The 15,538-nt window shown below is 39.4% G+C and overlaps 1 protein-coding gene across 13 annotated transcripts in view; it reads left to right on the plus strand.

Annotated features, from left to right (window-relative positions):
- Nucleotides 1–15,538, plus strand: part of AMMECR1 (AMMECR nuclear protein 1) — an 85,313-nt gene that overhangs the window by 46,883 nt on the left and 22,892 nt on the right. For 5 of the 13 annotated variants that reach the window (XR_014945683.1, XR_014945682.1, XR_014945684.1 and 2 more), the window contains exon 3: nt 5,052–5,162. The exons of 1 other annotated variant lie outside the window; for it this stretch is intronic. Coding sequence is in view for 5 of the 12 variants with exons in the window: in XM_085546211.1 (XP_085402337.1) it covers nt 5,052–5,162 (111 nt within the window). In the remaining 7 variants the exon portion in view is untranslated. Of the gene's footprint in view, nt 1–5,051; nt 5,163–5,564; nt 5,667–6,494; nt 6,632–7,764; nt 7,822–15,538 lie in introns of those variants that run through there. 7 more of the 13 variants (XR_014945685.1, XM_085546215.1, XR_014945686.1 and 4 more) reach the window with 6 other exon arrangements.

Consider the following 15,538-nt stretch of genomic DNA (forward strand, 5'->3'; position numbering starts at 1 on the left):
GTTTATTAAGTGTTGTCTTTCCCATCACGTAATCAATGAAAGCATTGACTGAAACTAGAGAAGAGCAGTAATACCACAAATGGGATCTGCTTCTGTAGTGCACTGCTTGTTGAAGGCCTCTGTTTTGATGGTGAGCTCCACTGGTGGACAGTTTTGGTTCTGACTCATAAGTCATCTGGACCATGTTTTGCCACCTTGTTTATACGATGGTATCAAAAAGCCTCACTACAGTTAAGATATGACATGTTTTAATTCTCCCTATCTGTCAAGGCTTAGTACAGAAGTCAAGTTTGGTTTGATGTAAAATGGGCTTGTCAAGTTTGACTGTTATCTGTCTTGTTTTGTGGAGTTTTCTTGTATGTTTTTCTGTGAATTGGATCTTATTGTGCTGAAACAAGCAAAGGCATCCTAAAATTTACTCAGCAAAAAAGCTTGTTTTTTTCTTTTTTTTTTTCTTTTTTTCTTTGCCTTCTCCTGGCTTTAATTTTCTTTCTTGCTGTATCCTGGCATCTCATCCTTTGATTATGCACTGTTGAAGGTAAGTATTTTTGTTCTTGGACTGCTTTAAATACAACTAAGCTTTAACTTTAGCTGGTCCAAAATACTTAAAAACAGTAGTTCTTCCTATTCTAACCACCACCATCTTACTTTTTTTCTAGCTGGTGTTAACTACATTGGTCCCACAAATACAGGTGATGCGGGTTGTGGGTTTTTTTTTTCTTTCCTTTTCCATTCTTCCCTTTTGAACATTCAGCAGTTCTTGTCTTTTCATAGTCACTCTCACTTCAGACATTTTTCCAAGTGGGAAGGAGGCAGTCAGGAAGCTATTAGAGTCAAATCTAGAAGGGCTTCTTCATTTAATTTCCACACCCTCTGTGATTAAAAACAAAGGAACAAAAACAACAGGAGGGAGAGGAGCTGCCAGCACACTTCAAGAGCTGCCTTGCCTTTCTTGTGCCTTGCATGTGTCTGGTAGGCCTTGGAGCTCACAGTGTGCTTTTCTGGTTCTGTTCCAGAAGGGCACCCACCAGATTTTTGTTGTTAGTGACTGGTTCCAAAATATCATCCATCAAGTTTTCCCTTTCATCACAGACCTAGATACTTTCAACATACCTCCCCTCTCCTTCGCTGAGGAGCATGTGCACTGATGCCCTCGCTTGGATTTATCAGTGTGCATGGCCACACCTCCTTCATTACTAAGCTGTTTTCTCTTACATTGAGTAATGTGCATTAGCTCACTGAGTTGAGACATCCATGCTGCAGCCTGAAGTGTAACAAAGCTTGAATTGCCTCAGTTAATAGGGAGACTGCTGTCTGTGATTCTGAATAAGGCTGGCACCGGCCGTGTGAAGGCTCTCAGCTGACTGTTCTGATGATGAACTTTAATTTCTAGTTTGAAGCAATCTTACACGACTGCTCAGCATTCTTGACAGATTTAGTGTGATTCAGAGTAAGACACGGATAAGTTTTAGGTTTAAAAAACAAACATATAAATGTTAACATTTGTAGAATTCAGGAACTTTGGTAAAACAAAAGGGAAAACACTGTTTTCTGCATCTTGTTCAGTACTTCCTGAGTGTGTTGTAGTTGGAAATCCTTGGAGCTGAAGTGAAAGCACTCTGGTCCTACAAAGGGATGGTGGCAGTGACTTTTTAAATGTCTGATCCTATAGCTTTCTTTCTCTTTTTATAGAAATGGTTAAAAAACTACTACTGAAATGTCTTTCTAAATACCAGTTTATCTCTCCACTCATTAAGTTAAAATAGTTTCACTTTACAAGTTTTCCATTGCTTGGGAATACTCATCTGGAACCAAGCAAGTCTTTGCTCATCTTTGATAAATATCCTTGATTTGTTACCCTCCTTTCCTCTCCCCCCCTTCTCCTTTTTCTTCTTGTCCATAACAACGAGGAGAAACTTTGCATAGTAGTTCTTATGGCACTAGAACAAGACCCATCTTTTTATGCTTTCTGCCTCTTCTACCACCCTCCAAATTAAAGAATTAGTTCACTTTTCAGTTAACTATGGTGGTAAGTGAAAGTCAGCTTTTTTTCTAGTAGAACACGAGCAGGAAGAATGTTTAGGGCACTGGGGTAAGCACAGTGAATGAGACAATCCTTGTGGTTCTTTCTTTCAATGTTCATATAGGTTTATACCTTATCACCTTCGTGTGCAGCACTCCAGTTCTTTACAAGTTGCAACGGATTAATGCTCAACTGAAGTTACAAGGCTGTCCTAGTTTCTTCATTAATGAAAACAGTGTAATAGTAGCTGAAGTGACACACGGGGCAGGGCTCTGGGTGATCCATGTTCTTGTGCTTCAGCCACACTTTTTATGGCTGGCCTGTATGGTCTGTATTTAGGATGAGTGTGATACACGTATTTTTTTGTTTGTTAAGTTGTCTCTTATTGCACTTATGTGTGCCCCTTTCGATGACAGCAGTTTTATAGCAGAAAACAATGCTAGATTAAGTCTTTACAATGCAGCAACTGTCCCTTCAACTCAGTTTCCCAAATGAAAGCAGGAGACAAACAATGTGTAATCATCTGGTTACCAGCTGGGGCAGCAGATAAAAGAAACAGTTGTCTGCTTTGCAAGATGTAGATTTGGGCTGGGCAAGACTTGATAAATAGTAAATTAGGCAATGGCTGGTTGGAAAGTGTATGTTATTATCAGGTCACTTGTGAATTTGCTGACAACTGTGAGCAGCTTTAGATGGCAATATTTTTTCAGTGTTGAGCTCACAACCTATAGTCCATCTCCCGTCATAAAATGAAGGACCTCATGAAAGAGAAATGGTTGAGAAGTTTGCAGAAGCTTCTTAGGGTCTGGGTTTGGTCCCTCCTTCTGCCTGTGTGCACTGTGAAACATCTTCCTCCATTTTTTAGCTTCTGGGTATTCAGGGTGCTTCGGACAGCTTGGGCTGTTCGTACTAACAGGAGGTTATTTATGCCAGAGGTCCCTGGCACCATAGGGAGAAGCTGGGTAAACCATCAGACAGGTACATTTCCAAGTCTCTTGGTTCAAAAGGGCTCACTCCCAAGCCCAGAGCTTTTTTGTTTCTAAGTGAGATGTTTCACCTGAACTGAGTATGAGAATGGCATGAAGTTGTGTGTTAGAGTCTTCACAGGCTGCATCTGCTTTAATGAATGAACAAACCACATGGTTGTGGTGTGAGAGGGAGCCTGCACCAGAAAGATGAGAGTGCTCCTCCCCAGTACATCCTGGTGTTCATATGGGATATGTGGGTTCAAACGTCTTCAGGCAAAGAGATGACCCAGATCTCCAGCAAGTGATGTGTATCCTGTGTGTTGTGGGATAAAAGGGACTCCTGAGCATCACGTCTGCCTCCTCTTCTGCTTCTGTTGAAGATCTTTGCTTCTTTCAGGTGCCTAGAGATGCACATTTTCATTGCAGGGCTAACAAGATGTTGCTCAAAAAAACCCAATCCAGACAACAACAAAAACTTTTTCTGGAGGGAAACAGATAAAAGAGGAAAATAAGGATTTTTTACAAGTAGAAAAGTTACATATTTACTTAGCTGTTCATGATGTCAGTATCTGGAATTTGGCACTGTACTGCAGACCTGAGCTCTGAGGCTGTAAGTTGTCAAGTTTATTTGTGGATTATTACTGGCTTTAGAACATATGAAAAGCATTGGAGGCGTGTAGGAAAGAGGCAGTAGAAACCAGGGATGCCAATAAAAAGCAAAAAGCATTGCTAGAAAGAAACATAAATTCTTTGCATACTCATAGTTCACATGAGTAAGTATTGTCTCTTTAGTTTGGGTATAGAAATGCTCTCTAAAGCTCTAAGTGGCAGACTTGGACTTCATGTTAGGCTCTTGAACTTCAGTGAGGCTTTGAGGAACTTGATAATTCTTCATTTGGGGTTCTTCCCTCCGTTATTTCTAGAGGTTTTTATGGTAGAGAAATGTGGATCATTTTTGAAAATTATGTTATATAATTTTTCTCTATGTTATTAGCAGCCCCTAAGGTCGTCTTTGATTTTATTTCTAGAATCTTAGCAGTTAGAATCCTATTTGGTCTCTGAGTTCTCTGAACTTTCATCTGTATTACACTTTGAAGACATCTGTGAAGGTAACAAGAAGTAATTCTGTTTAGTAGGCTTAAGTCTTCTGTGTGTAGGCACACTGATACTTTAGTGGTTCCTGGGGAATGAGGCTGGTGTTGGAGAACACAGAAATTGAGATGCTGGGGAAACACCTTGTCAGACGTTGTTTTATATCATAAATATCATATATCATATATATATGGCATATATATAAATATATCATATAAATAATATGATTTTCTTCTCTATAACCACTGTTTACCTCACTATTGGAAGTCTCTTCCTTAGAGTTTAGAAAACTGGTTATCCAGGAACCATGTGTACTTCCCTGAGAAGATGGAGTTCCTTTAGCTTTTGTTTCTGTATTGATACAATGCTGCAGGGCTGAAACTACAAAGTTGTTTGTTAATAGAGATATTTCTTAGTAATGGTTGAACTCATGTGATATGCGCAGCTTATTAGGGGTTTTGTTCTGCTTCTTTTCATTTGTGAGATTCTTAAATCCGAACTGGAGATGACTTGGGAAAGAATGGAAAGAACGACCTTTGTTCAGGTAGTCCTTTATGCTTGGAGAATGTTCCAAAATTTGCTTGTTTTCCAAAGTACTTCTTGCCAGGTACTTCCAGGGTGGTTTTTTGCCATCAGTGCTAAAGACCAGAGTGCATTCAGGTGTCATTAACATGACACAGGTGTTTTTGCCTTCTGTGAAGACCTCTATTTATTGATGTCTGAGGTGAGGCTTTTCCCATTCTCAGAAGTCAAGTGCAGGATGTTAAGCATCTTATCGTATCTGCTACCAGCAGAACTTTGTTCTGGTTAAGTATTCTGATAGTCTTTATTTTCTACCATATTACAGGAACATTATTCTAGATGTAAGTCCTCCCATTACCCTAATAGGAAAGGCACTGTTACAGACATTCCACGCTGCCAGTAGTGCTTCTGTGATCATGTCTTTCTTTTTTCCTTTCCTAAAACAGCCCGCTGTTTGTAACGTGGAAGATTGGTCGAGATAAACGATTGCGTGGATGCATAGGTACTTTTTCTGCCATGAACCTGCATTCAGGACTCAGGGAGTACACACTTACTAGGTAAGACTTCGTTTTCTGCAGTCTTGACTTGCGTATTTAAATACTCTGTTGGGGAGATGATGAGTGTGTTTTGGTTGTTTTTTTGGCTGTGTCACTGTAGTGATGGATGTAAACTTCTATCTTCTTTCGTTACTAATTATTGCCTGGTTATTTGACTATTTGGTGTCATGAGGTTATGGTTTAGTTTAAAAATGATAACTTGAGCCATTTTTTACTTTATTCATTTAGAAAACTGTTCTCCAGTAACTTATTGCAACTCACTGCTGTAGTATTTTTCCCCTGTATCCAATCAAATTTTAATCTTAATAGTTAGTGGTATGGCAGAAGACCAGAAAGTCAGATTTTGGGATTATCCTATTCACGCTTCTAAAACAGCAGGTATTCTCACCTCTTCTCCATCAGGTGCTTCCAATCAGCATTCCAATTTAATGCTACAAATTTCCATTACATGTTACTCTTCAGATACATCCCAGCCCCTGAGTGGGAAGCTTCTGGATGAGGGAGGTAAGTGATGATAATCCTTCACTCCCCAGCAGCATAATCCTTCATTTTTTTTGATCTACACCTAAATTCATTCACCTTAATATTGTTCCATTTTCTTTGCATAGAGTGAGAACTAATAAGTTGATCACTAGAGCTAGTAGCAAGCTTTGTACTTTTTTTTTTCTAAGAGTTTTCTTTATTTTCTAAAGATAATGGAATTTGGTACACTCAGTTATAGTAGACTATTCATGGTGCTATAAAATAGAAATTGTTTGCTCATTTGAAGACCTGTAAAACTGTCATCACTTAAAATAATTGGTGCCTCTTGATAACTTTGGGTTGGAGGCTTTCCTCCATTATGAGGACTTCCTCAGCTGTTAAAGCATCATGTAAATCTCTGTATGAAGTAAGATTAGTATGGAGAATTTTCTTTGTTACATGTCTTACTATTCTCTTTCAAGCTGTTCCTTTTATGCTTACTTTTGCTCAGCTTGAAGAAATCAACTGCTGGAGTTCCTTATAAACCTATGAAAGACCTAGTTATCTTCATTGTGTTGGTTTTATTCTGTGGTTTGCAATACTTGTGTGTTCTTTAAACATCAAGAGGCAAACTAATCAGTGAGAAAAAGCTTATGATCTCAAAGCATTTCTTATGTTGAAGGTTAAATGCCTCACAGTCTTAGATATTAGTGAGTCAAAAACAGAAATAAACTCAGAAATGACCACTGAAATGTAAAGTTCCTGTTTGAATGTACCAAAACCCTGTTCTTTTATCTCGATTGTTATTTTAAAAAATAGAAAGATAGGGATACCTGAGAGCAGTTTCCTTCACGATGTTAGTCTTTCCAGCTGCAGAGCTTCCAGCACAGTATTTGAGGAGTTACAGAAGCAACTCTGACATACCTCAGAACTTTCAGAGCTCCACAAGCCTTCCTAGGAGGCATCAGAAACCAGGAGATGGTAACTTGGGCACAGACTCTTGAAGAAGGTGCAACAATTCCTGAAACTGAAGAAAAACTTTTTCAGGCAAGGTGAAATTAATCAGTAAAGTAGGTAGTGTGTGAATGGGTTGTCCGTTTCAGAAAGTGCAACTTGACCAAAATTTTCAGTTGAGAAAATAGGCAGATATTCTTCTGACTTTATTTTACTTTTGATGCTGAAAGACACTTCTTCAGTTACTCTGAGGGCACGGCATTGCTAAACAGAGCCAAGTTGTCTGTCTGTTCTTAACCTTTTTCAACACTCTACATGGGACTGTGACCCAATTTTTTGGTGAGAAAAATAGTGGAGACCAGCAGTTATTCTTACATTGTCCTGGTGTTTAGCAATCAAATTATCAACAGTTTCCATCAGGCAAGATTTTATTACCAATACAATGAATTGTATTTGGGATCACAATCAATAAATTTTTCCTTAGTTCTAGTAGTGATCTCTAACTGTATAGCTTATCCTGTGTGTAATGTATATATATCTCCATCTGCACACAGTAGTGTAACCTCTGTCAATAATGTAATGATAGTTCTGAACTGAACAGTTTCCGTCTGGAGGTGGAAATGCATTCAAACTTAGAAAGCCTTTTCTTGGTTTATGCACAGAAATGTTGATGATATGTAGCCAAGCGAGTCTTGGTTCCCCATTTTGAGCTCTGTTGACTGTTGCAATGGTATTGTCAGTACATTCTAAACAAGAAGTTTGTGTAGAGTGATTCATCATTAATTGGTTGCATCTTGCTAAGTCGTGAGGAGAGATGAGAATACCCATAGTTTGGAAATGCTAACAACGTATTCCTAATAAAATCTTAGAGATCAATTTTCTCTGCATATTGTGCTGCAAGGGAAGATATTTTATTATTAAAATCCTTTGCAGAAATTTGTGAAGATTCAGTTTTAGTCTGAAAAAAAGAAAAACAAAACAACAACTTCAAAATAAGTTTCCTAGGAGATTAGGTGGATAAATATCTATTCTTTTTCAAAGCATTTTACTGCTTTGAATATTTAAATTAGGATAAAAGAAGTTCATCATGGCCAAAATAGTCCTTTAGGCTTAATGTGTGAATATCCCACCTGACTGCGTAGAAGTAAACCAATCCAGATTATGAAAAATACCTTGTGTTTTACAGCTCCTTGAAGAAAATACACTGAACTTGGAAGCAGGTTACCACAGAATTTCCTCACAGGTTGATAAATCATTTTTTCATGTATTTTGTTTGGCAGTAAGGTTTTAGTATTGAAGTTTTAAACTGCTGCTCTCCTACACTTTAGGCAATGAACAAAATGATTTCATTTACCCTATACTTTTTAGTTCTGTTTTTCCTGCTGTTTCCATGTAATTTGCAATTACACTTCACACTTAGTAGACCTAACAAGTGTAGTTGTAGCTGCTTTTGTTTATCCTGTCAAGGCTAGGATATGTATATGTACTTATATATGGGGGGAAAATGCTAGAGAAGATGGAGATAAAGAGAGACAGATTATATAAATATCCTGTCATGGAAGGGAGCAGTGAAAAGACACTGCAGAGCTTCACGCCTTGACTGGATTAGCATAACAGCAGAAAACTGGGTTTAAATTGTAAGGTAACGCGTAACCCACCCTTCTTTACTCACATAGACTTGTGTTTATTGACTATGATGTCATCAGTCTTTTTGTTGTGTGTTCTACTTTAACGTTCAGTGTGACAGCTGAGTGCCTTCAGACTTTCAGCCTTCCTTCCATAGATGTGGCTGGTAAAGAAACAAAAACAAAGAGGGAAGTTTGGGATGAGAAGCATAAGGCTGAAGGAAATGAAACTTACAACCCAGCTTTCTCGTAATTGAATTTGGATGTAAATTGGCTCCCAGCAGCACCATCTACTGTGCTGTATGTGTCAGCAATTTCAGGAGTCTTGGTTGGTAGTGCCATATTACCTGACTTCTCTCCATGAGAAATGCTGGTCTGTTTCTCCTGTTGAACACAGGAAAGCTAAAATAGTCACCTGCAAGACTACAGTGTGGCAATCTCATTTAAGAGGTAAAATAGAAAACAACATTGATCATGTTAAAATAGATGTTGGCCTTATTTAGTTAAGATTAGAGGCAAGTATTTGCACAGGCAGGGTAGCTCCCCTCTCTGTTCAGCTGAGCTTACCATTCTGTTTAATCTGTTTGTTTTGACTAATCATAGTCTCTTTCAATCTGCCCTGTATCTGCCCGCACAACCCAGTGCTCACTTCACAAAGGCTTTGCTATCAGGCAGCGTTGCTATGGCTGTAGATAGGTATTGCTGCTGACCCAGGGCAAAGCGTGCCTGTGTACCTGTCTGTCATTTTAGGCTTGGGAAGTGGGAAAGGTGCGGGGGTGTTATGTATGTGTTTGTTTCTGCCCTGACCTTCACCGTTCACAGAAGTCAGACTGAATTAATTCCTGCCAATAGCATTTCATGCAATGTTTCAGAGCGTGGTGTTGTTTCTGGGCTGCCTGCTGATAAATACTTCACAAGCCGTCTTATTGTGAGGCTTTGAGTAGACTACTTCTCAAAGACAGCTCTTTTATTCTACTATTACTCTGTGTCTATGAGCCACCAGTGAGAAATGCCTGATAGTTGTGAGGTGAAGCTTGTGCTTTCAGAGTTAAACTGTGGAGCAGTGTATAGTCTTCTCAACCCGAACTCAGCAGCCTTTTGCTATTCTGGTGTGTTTGACATTACCCGTAAAGCTAGGAAGCATCATGTTGCTTCTGATGCTTCTTTTTCGTTTGTTTCTGTGAAAAGCAAATGTGCAACAGGGAAGTCAGATGGCAGTGATACTGGAATTTCCAGCATTTGTTGATTGCTTCTGAGTTTTCAAGGACATCTTAATGAGGCAGGGTTCAGACTGTGCTGCTACTATAGATGACCCAGCAACAGATGGAGAAACCTCAAGGTCAGAAAACATTCTTCAGGAGGGCTGCAGTAACATAGTTCTGTGCTTAGTTGAGTGGACAGACAACCAGTGCAGCCCATTATGCATTTTAGGAGCCAGTATCAATTTACATCTGGATCTTGTAATTCTTAACAGCCGCTAGCCTTCAAGATGCCATTGAGTTAAGTTTTTAGTGGGGATATGACCTATGAAATTCACTCAGCTTTAATAAAAATGCAGAAGTGCTGTACATGCTGTCAAATCCATTTGATACAATAAGGCAGCGGGAAGCTGGGACTCTTCAGGTAATTACATAAGATGCCTTTCACTCATGCCATCGTATCTTTACTGAGTGACAGTCTGTGCAAGTCTGCAGTTAGGAGTGATTTCAGAGCATCTGATGTTCCAGGGGAGGTAGGGAGATACTGAAATGATACTTAAAACTTGAGGTAGCTGACCATTTTTCCCTTAGTCCAGGGCCAAGTGTATGACCCTTATGAAAGTTCAAGGATACTGAACAAGTTTCAGAGTGCTTCTCTGCTAATCTGTACTGTGAACTTCACTGAAAGTTTGGTAATTGAGGATATTGCCATGACATGGACATCTTCCAGGGGTCAGAGTAAGGCAGAGACTACTCTTCATGTAGCTAGAATACTGGGGAGAGTAATTAAGCCTGAGGATTTCTCATCACATTGTAGCAATCTCCAGTCCCTAGAAGTCCTCAGTGAAAGAGAAGTGTCTGAGCCAAAGCCATGACTGAAAGAGGCTTGGAAACACGTAGGCTCTGTAACCATATAACATTACTGCTCTGAAGGAAAGGGGGACTTTCTGCTTCAGAGAGTCTGGCTTACACCTGAGGAAACAGGAGGCCGTATCAGGGCAGTACATAAACTGTTTTTACTGGATCAGTTTTGAAACCATCTGCCATCATGACTCAGAGATAAAGTGCAAGGCCAAAAGGTATGGCATCTTTAAGACATTATGTATGGCCACAGGATTTGTGAACTCACTCAGCTGCCAGTAGTTGAGATTATCCTGTTTCATTAGGTGTTATTTGCTCTTTGAAAGATTTTTTTGTCTGCTGTCTCTATCTGCTGGCCTACGGTGTGCCTTATTTGCCTTTGTGTATAAATGATTTGCAAGGGTAGCTGTAATTTTCTTTCCCTTACAGGCTTAAATGAGTTTTGCTTTATGGTCTTCAGTGGTTGTCAAAACTAGGCCGCGTGCTGTTTCTCCTCTCTTTCCCCACATACACAAAATAAAATACAGGAAATGGAAGAGAAATTGTATTACAAATGAGTGTGTTCCAATTAAAATCAGTAGTGAGAGGAGAAGTATTGAAGGTATATTTTGTCAACAATAGTTGGAACAATTGTTATTTTTGTTAGAAAATGGATCCTTTACGTTTCTGAAACTGGTGGCTTAAAACAGTTTAATCAGGTTGTTCTAGTGTGTAAATGAGGTAGGATGTATTCAGAGATATAGTCTCTTTTATTTGACTGATGCAGTTGCAAGAAATTAGATAAGCTTTTAATTCACACGTCTTTCTGTAAGTAAGCTGTTACAAAATCCTTTTAGTAATTAACACGGTTTTTTTAGAAGGTAAGTTAATTCAGTGGAAGCCTCTTCAGGTTTTCTTTATTATATTTTTATTTTCCCTTTAAATTACATTTGTGTTCCCTTCTGATTATCTTAGAAGTTAAAACTTTGCATGTGAACTGTTAATATAGGAGTATAGGTTTTCCAGAAGTGGTCTGGATGATCATAGTGTTAATGAAGGTAAGGTGCTCTTTGTTAACATTCATTTTTTTTTCCGTATCTTTATAGAAATTGCAGCTGATTTAATAGAATTGTCTTAAATTCTGGAGTTGGAACCAGACCAATGTATATTAAGAGAGTTCAGCAGTAAACTTTGCTTCATGAATTACTGTTTTGTACATTTAATATGGCGGGATTGATCTCCAAGGGTATTATTAATAGTCTTAAACCTCCCCCCTTATTTGTTTTGAGCTATTGTTGCCGTGAATTTTGCAAATACCACTTCAATTTAGGCATATCTTCAGGTGTGTCATAGTGGAATATAACTGTTTAGTAATGAAATGGATTATTTTGTGAACTCACAGTACCAGAAAGTCTAAGTGAAGTATACAGATCTGAATTTATTGAGCCAGGCTTAGTTATTCTGTGTGAGTCAATTCAGTAAGTAGGTCTGTAATGATTTTGTGCATACAGTGCCAGGTCGTTATTTCAGGGAACTGTTGCTTATCAGAACTGTCTGCTGCCTTTTCTCAAAACGACAAAGCTAAACGGTGTCCTGGCTCTAGGAAGTTGGGGAAAAATCCCTCTTGCTTTAATGATGGATTAAATGTTTCTCCTTATTTCATTATGAAATGAAAATGAAATAATGTTATTGCGCAGACAGAAGCAGCATGCTTTAGTAAGTATGTTTCTTGTACGTTTGTATGTGCAGGAATATAATAACTGCCTTTAATAAAAGGGAGGGGAAATGACGATGACACTCAGTGTCAGTTTTGTAATTATTGGTCTGTTATTCCTGAGAAAACCTTGCTAGACCTGTGTACTTAATGGTATGTGATAGGCTGTTTCCTTAGTAACACTTCCTGAAAGAAAGCAAGGCAAAGCACTGTGAATGGGAGGACAGGAAAGGGAGAGTGTCTAAAGATGCCCTATCAAGGCTTCTTACATAAAGGGGGGGGGCGGGGGGGGGGGGTTTATAAAATACTAGCAGCAGTTCTGATAGGAAAATTGGATTAGGGAATATGAATTCTTGGGTCCAGGAGGTGTGTTACTGCGTTTGGTTGGATAAACTTACTCTGTGAGGTGGTTGTGTTTGAGAAAGGTAATCGGGGACCTAGGGAAAATGGAATTCTAGAATTAAAACTGATCAGTACAAGGTCACTGAGTAAGGCTGGGAGGTGTTCTGCTGAGGCTGTCCTAATTGCTAGGTCTCAGCCTTAGAATTTGGTGTAACTAAGAAAACGATCCTAGAGTAAAGTACTTATTTCCTCATTGTATTGAAGGGGAAAAAAACAACCGCAGGCGTAGAGAACAGGCATTAAAATCCAAGAACTCCAAGAAAATGCTTCTTACAAAACACATACTTTGGAAAAGCCAATTTGACTTGCATTAGTTGACGTGATTTGTAGTATTCTGAATAAATCAGTTATTCCAGAAATTTGAATGTCGATGAGTAACTGGGGATATCCCGTGATTACTCAGACTTTCCAGATGGGTTTCAGGGAGGAGCCATGTCATTTGTGACTCTGGGCTTTCCCATGACAATCTTGTTTTTCTTGTGCTTCCCACACAGTCTCCTCCTTTCATGTGAACAAACGCTTTACTTCCCGGGATTTCAAAGACATGGGTCTAGGTGGGTTGGCACACTAATTGGGTTGAATGTCAGGTTTTTATTTGACTTCATTACTTGACATAAATAACTGGGAAGGAGGGTGGGGATGGGGAAACTGGCAACTCTGGTTTTCTTAGCAAAGCTTTAAAATTCATTGCCAGAACTCATATTATTCTGTGAGTGATCCAAATAGTCATTGGTAGTCCAAGGGTTTTTTTGGTTAACTTTTTTGTCTTGTTGTATGACAACTGTCAGAGGGAATGCTTTTCAAATGGTTTCCTAAAATAATCTGCTAGAGTGAAAATTGTTTTCAGTTGAGAGTTTCAGTGACTTCTTAGTTTCTCAAGCACTACAGAGAGATATCAGATGAAGAGCCAGTGCTGAGCCAGTACCAGGTAAAACTCTGTGTTGACACAGGAGAGGAGCACAGACAGAATGTGTCTCACAGCGTTTGTGTTTTAAGGGAAGACTTTGCATATGTGGAAACTTGTAGCTAGGACAGAATAGAAGTTGGCATGAGGTTACCTGCTTCTGGGCAAGCTTCTCCCTCTGGCTGTTCTCAGCTCAGTGGGAAATGTTTATTTCCAATACTGAGTAAGGGACATTTCCTGCAGCTTTATTACTAATGGGGGGAAAAGCCCAAAACCAAACATCAAAAAAAATTCTTCCCAGTGCTATATATATACATACTGGGCAGTGCTACATATGAGAGGGATGTTGGCATAGATTGTGCCTTGCTTTTATGATGCTGGAAACTGAGGCGCAGCAGTGGTGTAGTTGATATCTGAGATAGTAGGAATAAATGTAGTCTTTCTTCTGTTCAAGGAACTACATTACTTGAAATCTGCTGTTTTAGTAGATGTTATCAGGGATTAAATGAGGCTAAAGGAAAAAGAAACGTCTCTTACACATACAAGCTGTTAAAATCTTTAAACTCTGTAGCTTTGTGTGGGAAGGACTGTGGGAAAGGAGTCTCTATTAAAGTTTTCAGTCTGTCAACACCTCCTCCATTTAGGAGTTTTCTGATGCTTCCTTTTGAGACTGTATAACAAAGCCGCAGCACGAACTGGGTGTGGGAGACTGGGCTCCAAAAGCCCTCATTATCTCTGTGCACTTTAACACAAAAATGTTGAAGCTTTTAAAATGTAACTTGCTATTTTCATAGTCCAGGGTAGTGAGAATGAAAATGCGTGTGTCAGATATAGCAGGATTTTATGGTGTTTTTAGACAGTGCCAACAGGTAATTGTTTCTAAAACTCATCCCTGTTCCTGGTGTCAACTGGGAAGCTACAGCTCGTGTCCTTTACAGAGCTGTACAGTTGAGAAGGTAGAAAAGCCCTTGGAAGCAGAAATAGCCCTTCTGCCTCTGCCACGTACAATGCTGAAGAATGTCTGAAGGCTCCTAAGCCTCAAAGCACCTCTGACTCTGAGGTTCTCCAGAGGTCTCATAGCCCCCCGTAGCCCATACGTTCTGCTTCTGTCATTTACATATTTGTGGGAATGTAATCTCTTAAAAATAGGGATAGCCTGGCTTGACTTTAATCACTGACGAGTGACTGAAGTTTTACTATTCTTTTGATGCATTAAAATAGGAGGGAACATGTGCGTACCTGAGAACAGTCTTTTTTCCTAACCTAATTTTAAAATACTAGGGACAAAAGGAGTTGAGGACAGTCTCTTCTCTTTGAACTCTTGATGCCATTTTCAACTGTACTCTGTAAAAGTGAGAGATAGCAACCTGTATGCTCTTATATATTAAAAACACCCCCTCACAGATTTCTGCTTTTGTGTGAATTTTCAAAACTTTTTGAAGTGAGTGTTTATATGTAAATACTGACAGTAGCTTTTTGACCATGGTGGAAAATGGGTTTTCTGACTGTTGGTACCTATTTGCAGTCTACAGGATCTCTTAGCTTACATTATGGTTTGTTGTTCCTCTGCAGTTACAGTATTTTTTTTCTTACTGCTTATTACTTGTAATAAAAGGCCAATAGTCATGCAAGCAGTCTCTCCATCTGTACAAGTACATATATAAATAACTCCCACATTAACTTACGGAACCTGTACAGATGTTAGGGAGTGCTCTGATGAGCCTGAGCACAGCTCTTGGGGAATTCCCCATCTGTCATAAATTGTGAGCCCAGCCTCACTGAAATAGTCCTGTGTGCAGATGGCAATTACTAGAGTGTCCTGTAAGCCATTGTTTCCAAATAAGGTGTAGGAAGCTTTTGTCACCAAGAAGGTGGTGTGACTTCTCAGAATTACCAAGGCTGGAAAAGACCTACAAGATCATCCAGTCCAACCATCCACCCATCACCAGCAGTTCTCGCTAGACCACGTCCTTCAACACAATGTCCAAATGTCCCTTGAACACCTCCAGTGTTGGTGACTCCATCACCTCCCTGGGGAGCTCGTTCCAGCATTTAACTAGCTGTAACTAAAGAAGCTAGCTTTAACTAAAAAACTAGCTTTAACTAAAGAAGTGTTTTCTAACATCCAACTTAAACTTGCCTTTGTGCAGCTTGAGGCCATTTCCCCTCATCCTGTCACCAGTGAGAAGAGACTTGCCCCGCTCATTGTAAGCACCTTTCAGATACTGGAAGAGAGCAATAAGGTCTCCCCTCAACCTCCTTTTCCCCAGACTAAA

The sequence above is a fragment of the Coturnix japonica genome, chromosome 4, assembly GCF_054131305.1.
Source record: "Coturnix japonica strain WE chromosome 4, WE-NBRP24, whole genome shotgun sequence".
NCBI classification, from domain to species: domain Eukaryota; kingdom Metazoa; phylum Chordata; class Aves; order Galliformes; family Phasianidae; genus Coturnix; species Coturnix japonica.